The sequence below is a fragment of the Camelus ferus genome, chromosome 32, assembly GCF_009834535.1.
Source record: "Camelus ferus isolate YT-003-E chromosome 32, BCGSAC_Cfer_1.0, whole genome shotgun sequence".
Taxonomy (NCBI): Eukaryota; Metazoa; Chordata; class Mammalia; order Artiodactyla; family Camelidae; genus Camelus; species Camelus ferus.
In genome coordinates, this window is record NC_045727.1 from 11,232,844 (window position 1) to 11,242,442 (window position 9,599).

At 58.0% G+C, this 9,599-nt stretch overlaps 2 protein-coding genes across 2 annotated transcripts; one reads left to right on the forward strand and one right to left on the reverse strand.

Annotated features, from left to right (window-relative positions):
• The first annotated feature begins 3,451 nt into the window (after positions 1–3,451).
• C32H22orf15 (chromosome 32 C22orf15 homolog) lies at positions 3,452–5,650 on the forward strand. The gene is made up of 6 exons (XM_014552706.2): positions 3,452–3,476; positions 4,063–4,149; positions 4,242–4,379; positions 4,613–4,687; positions 4,770–4,922; positions 5,510–5,650. The coding sequence occupies exons 1-6, from the start codon at positions 3,452–3,454 to the stop codon at positions 5,539–5,541; spliced, it is 510 nt and encodes a 169-aa protein (XP_014408192.2). The 3' UTR covers positions 5,542–5,650.
• Positions 5,651–5,692: 42 nt separating this feature from the next.
• Positions 5,693–7,603, reverse strand: CHCHD10 (coiled-coil-helix-coiled-coil-helix domain containing 10). Its single transcript, XM_032471783.1, has 4 exons — positions 7,441–7,603; positions 6,967–7,198; positions 5,991–6,138; positions 5,693–5,891 (listed from the first exon to the last, which is right to left on the reverse strand). The coding sequence occupies exons 1-4, from the start codon at positions 7,479–7,481 to the stop codon at positions 5,872–5,874; spliced, it is 441 nt and encodes a 146-aa protein (XP_032327674.1). The 5' UTR covers positions 7,482–7,603; the 3' UTR covers positions 5,693–5,871.
• Between the last annotated feature and the right edge of the window lie 1,996 nt (positions 7,604–9,599).

Genomic DNA, 9,599 nt, shown 5'->3' on the forward strand with positions numbered 1-9,599 from the left:
GCCCATTGACTGGGGCATGGGAGGGGTGGCGCTGGGGGGCCCAGCAGCCAGGCCCTGTCTTCCCAAACAGCAGGGTCCTGGCCCCACAGGACCTTCAGAGAACAGGAGCCTGGAAATCCACGTGTACAGTTATAGCAGGTGGCTACCTTTTCTTTGAGGTGTAACTCATATGGTAAAGTGCACACATCTCAAGTGTATGTTTATTTTATTTTATAAAATTGAAACTTAAATTCTTTTTTAGGCTTTTATTTTGGTAGGGGAGGTAATTATTTATTTAAATTTTATCTTTTTTTTTTTTTGGTGGGGGAAGGTAACTAGGTCAATAAATTAATTAATTAAAATAGACGGACGGGAGATTGAACCCAGGATATTGTGCATGCTAAGCATGCACTCTACCACTGAGCTATATTCTCCCCCAACCCCGATTTTTATGTACCCTGCAGCCTCTACCCAGATGAAGATTTAGAACATTTCCACCTCCCCCGAATTCTCCCTCATAAGCCGCCCCTGTTAGTGACGGCCTCTTCACCCCCACCTGTAACCATCTTTCTAACTCTGTGGTTAGATCAGTTTGGGGTAGAAAGTCAACTTAAATGGGTTGCTAGTGTGTCCTCTTTAGTTCTTGCTTCTTTTGTTCAGCAGTAGAAGAATCATCTGTGTGTGCAGCCATGTTTAATTCATTTTCACATCCACTGTGTGGATGGACCACAATTAGTTTATCCATCTCCTATTAGTAGACATTTGGGTGCTTTCGTCTTTGGCCATAACAAAGAGAACTGCTGTGACTGTTCCTGCCTGTGACTCTGGTGCACCTGTGCTCTTGTTCCTGCTGAGTAGACACCCAGGACTGGGGACCCCGGGGGGTCGGGAACATTTCCATTTAGTATTAGTAGATACCACCAGGGTCCCAATATGGTTGTGCACATCGTAGGTAAGAGAGTTCTGAGACGTGGGGTCAACGTTCAGTCCCTTTAATTTGCCAGACAGAGGGGAGCTGACTGATTGGGATTCAACCTGAGTGAGCTGGGATTCAAACTTGACGCTTTGACATCTTGGACCTTGCTGACCTTGGAGAGAACTTGGAGAGATCTGGAACCCTCCCAGGGTCAGTCAATTCCTAGAGACAGTAGCACACTTTTCAAATGCAAACCAGCCACTCCTGAGCCCACACTCCCAACCACCTTCTCTAAGGGAGCTCTTGCATTGAGCCACTGTCTTCCCGCCCTAGTCACCCAGGGCCAGGTACCAGACAGCCAGGGACAGCCCCTGTGCCCCAGAGCCCTGAGGTTATTCCAACCAGTTATCCTGCCTTGCAGGTTGGTTCCTTCTCTCAGAAACCACAAGAAGGGGTCCTGCTCAGAGCTCCCCTCCATCTACCTCCTGACCAACCCTGGTGCTTTCCCATGTGGCCTGGCCCCCCACAGTGTGTCGTGCCCCCTCCTCTTGGGAACTGTGCGTCACAAATCATCTTCTCAACGGTGGTCATCTCCTGATCTGTTGGCCTTCCCATACCTGAATACTAAGAAAACAAGTGAAAACAGTGCCCTATTGTTGCAGCCTGAGGGCTCACTTAGGGGAAGTTATGAAAGCCCCCCACTGTGGGTCCTACTCCGTTCCTAACCTCTTTAGAGTACCTCCGTGACGCTCAAGACAAAAGACCCCTCCTCAGCGGCACTACAGTAAAACCCTTTGGACGACAGGGTGGTGGTCATTGGAGCTGAAGTTCCAGGGCCCCGAGCAGCCATCCCTTCCAAAATCTAGCTGCAGCCACTCTTGCGCTTGTTCTGCAGGTCATGGGTCCCCAGAAACAGTGGCGTGCCGGGAAGGAAGTGCCCTGCGTGTAGGTAGGTTTAGGACATGCTGCCTGTTGCCCCAGTACTGCCTCTGAGCATCTGCTGTGTGCTCAGCCAGAGGCTGCACTTTAAAGGGAACTGCGTTTAATCCTTGTGCTGACCTGCTGCACGGTGGTGCTGTGAGCATGCTTTTCATCCCCTTTACAGGTGTTAGTACCGAGGAAAGTCTTGTCAGGAGCAACCCTGGTGAGCTGCACGGAGGAGCTGGTCCTCCTCCTGCCTCCTGCCCAGAGCTCTGCCTGAAGAGGGTGGATGATCAGCCTACTCCCCAGGGAGCCAGTTGGAGGCACAGCTAAGAAAGAGGTGCTCATGACCCGCTGGGAATCCGGGAGCCCCAGCCACAAGCAGATGGGTAGAGGAGCAATATGAAAGGGGTGGCATGCTGGAAAACATGGGCAGTTTCTTGCAAAGAAATTAAATTTCTCTCCCCACGTGACCAAGCAATCCCTCTACTGGTCAGTATTTACGGTATTTACAGCTATCTACTGGAAATGGAAAGGTGTCTCTTCACCCAGAGAACTGCAGGCCAGTCTTTGTACCGGCTTTATTCATAATCGTCAAAAACTGGAAACAATCCAAACAGCAGCACATGAGTGGGTCCCCAGACTGTGGTACCTCCAGGCAGGGAGCCCTCCTCAGTGATGAGAAGGAGCCACTGATACAGTGACCACCTGGGTGAGTCTCACGTGGGTGTGTGGAGCTGAGTGAGTGACCGGACTTGAAAGGCTCCACACTCTGTGTGGCTCCCCCTATAAGGCAGAGAGAGAGGGCAGGGGCCAAGAACACTGCAGTGCTTGCTAGGGCTGGGAGTGACCACAAAGTGGCATAAGGGAATTTGGTGCGGGGGTGATGGAAACGTTACTTATCCTGACCGTGTTGGTGGTTGCATGATATTTGTCACAACTCGAGGACACTAAAAAGGGTGAATTTTGTGGTATGTAAATCATACCTCAAGAAACTGGACTGAAAAAGGAAAGAAACAGGGACAGAAGAGAGGGAGGCTGGGAGTGAGCCCAGGGATGGGGGCCTGGAGGGTTAATGGGGACCCTGCTTCTGACACAGCCTTGGCAGGCACCCCACCCCCAGGACCTCCCCCACTTTCAGCCTGGGAGCTCTGTCTCTTCTGGTCGGAGGATGTGGTCTCTGGACATCCCTGGACCCTGAAGCTCCAGCCCCCATTGTAGCCCTGTGTCAGGGAATGCCTGTACCCTTCCCAGAACCCGTTACCCAGACACTGGGGGGAAGGCATTTCCTGCCTGACGTCTTGGCAGTTCCCACTGCCATGGAGACCAGCTTGGAAGCTGGGAGGGCCTCAGCCTTCTCTGGCTGCTCTGATCCAGCAAGTGGGAGGAAGAGGAGGCCAAGGGTCCAGGAGTAGCTTCAGGGACCCCTCTGGGCTGGGGGAACCCAGCCCCAAGGGTGGCAGGCAGGGAGCTCCCCTGGGCCCACCCAACTATCACCCACCCGTCACCTCCACACACATACATCTCCTGCAGGGCCCAACCCAGAGTAGATCTGAGCCCTGGATCCTTGCTTTATCCAGAAGTTGGGGGTTGGAGGACCAAAGCCCCCACATCTGTCTCCTCTCCTCTGCAGCCATGTTTATCACAGTGATGTTTGGGGGTAAGTGGAGTCCCCTGTCCTGGCAGATGGGTGGTGAGGTTCAGTCCCACTGCCTTGGGGGTGGGTGGGGAGGTAGTGTGGGGAAGGGGGTGCACGTGGGAAGGGGATGGGAGTGTCTGGAGTGAGTGCCTTGAGGTCCTGGGAAATTCACTTGGGTTCCTCAAGGGTGGCCCCTACCCCACCCCTACTCCGCTCTCACCACCACTGTTACCTTGGAGCATGTTTTCAAACTGCTCCATTTCTTAGCTGATCAGCGGTCCTCAAGCTCCAGGATGCATGACGCACCTGAAGCTCTAGTCACTGCTGCAGATTCTCAACCGTCTGGGGGAGGCAGGGCTAATGCAGGTTGAGGGGGGCTGTCGGGGGCAGGGGGGCTGGAAGTGGGGCTGAAGTGGGAGTGTAAGGTCCCATGCAGGAAGCATGAGCTGTGCACCCATCACTGATATCTTGGGAGATGGAAGGGAGACATTGCTATTCTGTAGCTCCCTTCCCTGCTCTGTAGGGAAGAGACAGGAGGGAGGCAGAGGGTCTCAGTTTGGGGGAAAATAGAGGGTCCCATTCACTCACCTCTGCCCTTCCCCTACAGCTGGCTGCTGGGAGCTGGTGAACCCCTGTTGCAGCCTGGTGACCCTCACTGCCCACCTGAGGCGGAGGGGGCAGGTGCCCCCAGATGGTGAGGGGGTGGGGAGGGGTGCTGGGAGGACTGGCTGATGGCCCCCAGGCAGGGGTGCCTGCCCTGCCCTGCCTCCCTCTCTGTCCTCCCAGTGACCATCGCCCTCCTGGCTGAGGACGGGCACCTGGTGAGCCTGGGTGAGGGACTGGAGGAGGAGACTTCCCTGACGCCCTTCGTGGGCAGCCCCCTGCTGCAGGAGCGTGGCACATATGTCCTGGTGCAGGTCATCAGTAAGTGGGGCCCAAGACTCCCTGCTGCGGCTATGTTGGAATGTAAGGGTGGGGACAGCAGCTGAAGACTACCCAAGCCCTGCCCCACCCTCGCTTTGGCCAGGACCTAGCCCTGACTTTCCCATCCAATGCCTTGTCCTGGCCCCAGTCTGGGCCAGCAAGTGGGTTCAGAGTGAGAGGTGGGGGTGGAGACCACCGAGCCAGCCAGGAAATCAGTCTTCACCCCTCTGCAGAGGGGGAAGGCGCAGCCCCCACCCGCTATGAGTCCATGCTGGAGAACCTGGATGACTGGTATCCAGAGCTGGCAGGTGAGTGTCACAGAAGTGCCCCCCAGTGGGGGGGGTGCATCTTCTGGGCAGCCCCATGGGCAGGGCTTCTTGGGCCTTCCAGAGGAGCTGCGCTGGCTGTCAGGCCTGCCCTCCGTGGGTGATGGCTGGAGGAGGCGCGCAGGCACTCGGCGTGGCCACCAGGAGCAAGGCCCTCCTTCAAGGCAAAGGGTGGGCTCCCTGCTGTCCAGGACCCACCAGCTGGGCCAGGAGCCAGGTAAGGAAACGACAGAGATACCTGAGGGGATGCTCACACCCAGAAGTGCAAACCCTTCCCAGGGGAAGATGTGTGTGCTGAGAGGTGGACCCCAACACCAGCCTCCCTTGGACACACATATACCCCCGTGATGGAACACACTATACTGGGAGACAGGTCTCCACCATCCGGCTAGAGTCTAAGAGCCCAAGGACAGGAGCATCCTCAGGGTCCAGGAGGCACAGGGGAGGCGCTCATTGCAGAGCTGTTGAACAAAATCCCTGTGTGATGGCGTTTGAAGGGCCGGCCCCTCTGTTCTGACGGCCCTGTGACCTGGCACACCACAGCCAAGTGGCCAAGCTGGACTCAGACCCAAGTGGGTTGGCCATGACCTTTACCTTGTGTTATCAAGCCCGAAGTCCCAGCCGCATTCCTCTTGCAGAATCGGGAATTACTGGGAAATTGCATCAGCAAGAGGGGGAAGGTCACAGACAATACAAAGCTGCCTCAGACGCCCCTAAGATGTGGGAGCTAAGAAAGGGATCAGAGGCAGAGAGAAGGGCGTGGAGAGGCCGGGGTCCCTGAGAGGAGACAACATACTCCTCCAGGGATTCCAGCCCCAGGTGTCATACGCCCTTGAGATCACCTGCTGATGCCTCACCCCCATTTGGACTGCCCGAGACTGATTACAACAGGATTACAAGGTCACCCTCCCAACCCAGGACACCAGCTCACAGTGAAGCATCTTCCCCCACCCTGCAGACAGTCCAATGACAGAGGACACAGCAGACTTGGGTCTAAAATAAACTCTTTTAATTGCACATTTTCGTCTCGGGTCACCTGGGGGTTGAGAAACCCCCTCCTCACTCCTAGTCCCAGCTACACGGGCACAACCTGACGTCATGGTCTGGCTGGTGGTGAAGGAGTGAAGGCGGGTGCAGGGTTGGCCCCTGAATCTGCAGCAGTCTCTTCAGGGCAGGGAGCTCAGACCTGCAGAGGGAGGGGTGCACAGGCTGGAGGTGAACCTGCAGGTGCAGGAGGCAGGACCACCCCTCCCGCCCCAGCCTGGGTCAGGGGCCGCCTACTCACCGTGGTTGTACTTGCACTGCTTCAGGGCCTCACTGAAGCCCTCGCACAGGGACAGGTCACTCTGAGTGGTAGAGCAGTCCAGGAACTGCCTGATCTCATAGGCGCAGGGCCCCATCTGCAGGGGCTGGGGGGCAGTGCGGGCGGGGGCCTGGGGCACAGCACAGGAGGCAGCAAGGTCAGCTTGAGAGTGGCAGCCAGAAGAGGACTCCAAAGCTGGGGGGGCCAGCTGCCCCTCCCCACACGCCCAGCCCGGGTGCCCCAAGGGTCCCTGGCAGGCCAAGTGACCCAGGGCGAGTCTGCCCTGTCCAGTCTCAGCTGCTCCATCCATGAAACAGGGTGAGCCCACAGCTCTCTCAAAACCACCCAGCTGATGCTACCGCTGGTACCATAACAAGCATGTTGGCAGGTGGTGGAGTGAGGTAGAAGGTTCTAGAAAAGCCCAGTGTTCTGCTGGAGTATGAGCCCCACCCCAACAAGTTCTAGCACCTTCCAGGCTCAGCCACACTGATCCTCATGGCCCCTGACCCTGCCACAAAGCCCGAATTTGGCTTAGGACTGGTGGGGTGCCTAGTGGGGGACAGGCCAGCAGGGAACAGGCCCAGAGTCACTCGCTACCCTTTTCCCTTGGGTGCAGGGGTTACAGGGCAGACCTGAGTGGGAGAGCTGGGACTCAGGAACTTCAACTCCCTTCTACTAGGGTTAGGTGACCTTGGGCCAGTCTGAGTTCCTTAAGAACCTCGGCTTTCCCATCTCCACCGGGGTCTAGGGACCTTGGCCTCAGGGGAGGGGCTGGAGACCCTGCTATTACTGACCAGAGGCCAAAATCAGAGCGAGGAATAGGACCCTCCCTGCTCGAAGTCCTTGGCCGAGGCAGCTCTGGACACCCTCGGACACTCCTCGCTGGACATTCAGGGAGCTCTCTGCTAGGCGGCCTTGAGAGAAGGCGGCCTCAGTTTCCCCTGAGCCCGTTGCTCACCTGCTGGGCAGCAGGCTGGGCAGCAGGCTGGGCGGGCTCCGAGCTCCCCCCGCTGAACGCTCCGGTCAGAGCGCTGCCCATGACGTGTCCCACAGCCGAGCCCACTGCCACTCCGGCGGCCGTGGTCGCCATCTGCGCCATCAGGCCGGGCTGGCCCGACGGGGCGGGCGCCGGGGCTGCAGCCGAGGGCGGTGGGTGCGCTGGCGGGTGGGCAGAGGGCGCGGCGGTGCGGCTGCAAAGTGCGGGGGAAGCAGAGTTAATCCGGGCCGGCCGGGGGCCCCAGGGCCCTCAACTTCGGAGAGGCACCCTCTTTGCTTCCCAGAGGGTGGTGACCACCGTTTTAGACCCTGGGTTGCAGCACCCCGCCCCTCCCCCACCAAGATGGCGCTGCAGCCGCCAAGGTCACGCTGGCTCGCCCTTGGGGGTACCGCTCTTCCCAGCCCCCTCCCCGCGGGCCTCCGGTCTCGCTCACACCTGGCTGGCCTGGCGGCCATGCTGCGACTCCCCCGGGGCATGGTCAGGGCAGGGGGACCGACGGAGCAGAGTCAGAGACGGCGACGGCGGCAGCGGTTCTGCCTCGGGGACTAATACAGTAGCGCTGCGCACAGCCGGTGCAGCGGGGCGGGGCCGAGGCGGGGACTCGCGGACACGCCCCTAGCGGGAGCGCGGCCGGGGGGGCCACGCTGCTCTCCTGCGGGACCCCAGGACTCTCCCTTCCCTCATCCTCTGGTGTCGGTAACCCTGCTCCCTCACGGCGCCCTCCCGGTGCCCTCCTCGCTCCTGGCTGTGTGCGCCCTGGAGACACTGGCTGGTGTCGCAGGGCCCCAAGGACGTACGCAGGGACGACGGGCATGGTCCTTCAAAGACCACCGTGGAGCGCAGCGAGCTGTCCCTATCGGACAGCGCTTGCTGGCTACGGCGTGGCATCAGGGTCGCGGGTGAACTGGGTCGGGATAGAAGCACCCACCCCTCACTTGGCCAGAGGAAGGCACGCACGACTGTCCCCGGAACCCCCGCCAGGGGGCGTCCGGACGGGTCTCGGACTCCTTCCCGGCAAAAACGCGACCCGCGCCCTAGGCAGCCCCGGCAGAGATGAGATGAGCCCCCCCGCGTGGCCCTCCACCCAGCCCGAACCCCTGTCCCACGGATGCAGCGCCAGACCCTGATAGGGTTTGAGCAGCATGTCCCTCCCAAAGGCGGTGACCTGAGTGCACAGCGGCGTCTGTGCAGGTTGGAATCCTGTGGCTTCGAATTTTACCACCTGGTTCCAGGCCCTGGGCAGGGCAGAGGCTGGATTTAGGACGCTTCCCAGCCCTTAGGAATTCGAGGTTTTCATGGTCTTTCCTGAGGGACTTCTCAGTGGTCATATCATTACTCTTGGAGGGGAGGAGCCCTGATTTCTTTACCAACACCGCTATCACTGTCCCTTGTGCCTGTGGGAGGCCTCCTGGCCTCAGGATTGTGGGAAGGATGAAATAGCCCAGAGCAAAAGGATGGGGGTGGCTCCCAGGTGGGGAAATAAGCCCCTCTGTGAGGAGCGGAGTGAAAGAGAAGGTGGGGAGAAAGGCAACGGCAGTGACTGGCAGGCTTGGTTATGTCTCTACTGTGTCCCTAACACACAGTACTCACAGCCAGCCTGCGAAGCAGTGCCCTTCCTCCCCTGACTCCCATCTAGGCTGGGCCTCAGTTTTCTCCTTTCTGAAGTGGGGGTGACCACCCACCCTGAGGTGAGGGGAGCATGTGAAGGGTTGGTCACTCTCTCCTCACATACATGCGGGGGCTGGTCCAACTTTTGCCCATGCAGTCCCTGCCCACCTGTTCCTGTTTGCCAAACTGGCCCATCCTAGGTTCATCAGGGTCCTCCTCCTAGAGGAAGCCCTCTGTGGCCAGCCCACCTTGCTGTAACCATGGCTCTGCACTGCGGCCTACAGCGTGGGTAGTTGTCACCTGAGCTCCCAGGACTGGTGGACCACTGTGGTTCCCCAAAGCATGACCATGCCCCTCCGGAAGGCACTCAAGACCACTTAAGGTAGTGACACAAGTGAATGTTTTTACTTCATGCATTTTCATGTGCATTAGAAAAAATGTAAATGAACTAATCAGATCCATGATTTCTTGACGAATATTGCTAAAATGGGGCCGAAGGAGGTATTTTAATTTTTCTGAGGGGGAGATGATTAGGTTTCTTCATTGATTTCCTCTTGGAGGAAGTTAAGAGGGATTCAACCTGAGACCTCGTGGGTGCTGAGCATGCGCTCTACCACTTGAGCTGTACCCTTCCCAGGGTATTTCAATTTTTAAGTGAGTAACTTTAAAGAAAGATTGCTAACAGTCCAGGTACTAAAAATCACTGCTGTCTTCCCTCTCCTCGCCTCTAGGCGTCTCTGTGGAGCCTCCTTGGAGAGGCTGTGAAGGCTCCCTGGACTGGGACCCGGAGGCAGGGTTGAGTCAGCCTGATGGTCCTTTCTTCTTAGGCCCAGACTGGGTGCTCACAGCCTCACCCTGCAGAAGCTCGGAACCCTGTCCACCCGGACGGGAGCCACTGTCTCTGATCTGGCTCTGCAGTGTTGCCTGTGATGGGGTGGAGCCAGGTGGTGGGGCTTCCCTCAGTCATCACCAGGATTATATGAGCC

Bases quoted from the DNA above. Each gene is read 5' to 3' on its own strand.
- C32H22orf15 (XM_014552706.2), top strand. From the start codon at position 3,452: ATGTTTATCACAGTGATGTTTGGGG. The intron at 4,688-4,769 runs GTGAGTGTCACA...TGGGCCTTCCAG, and splicing joins CTGGTATCCAGAGCTGGCAG to AGGAGCTGCGCTGGCTGTCA. The intron at 4,923-5,509 runs GTAAGGAAACGA...ATACTCCTCCAG, and splicing joins CCAGCTGGGCCAGGAGCCAG to GGATTCCAGCCCCAGGTGTC.
- CHCHD10 (XM_032471783.1), bottom strand. From the start codon at position 7,481: ATGCCCCGGGGGAGTCGCAGCATGGCCGCCAGGCCAGCCAG. The intron at 6,139-6,966 runs GTGAGCAACGGG...GCTGTGCCCCAG, and splicing joins CCCAGCCTGCTGCCCAGCAG to GCCCCCGCCCGCACTGCCCC. The intron at 5,892-5,990 runs GTGAGTAGGCGG...CTCCCTCTGCAG, and splicing joins GCAGTGCAAGTACAACCACG to GTCTGAGCTCCCTGCCCTGA.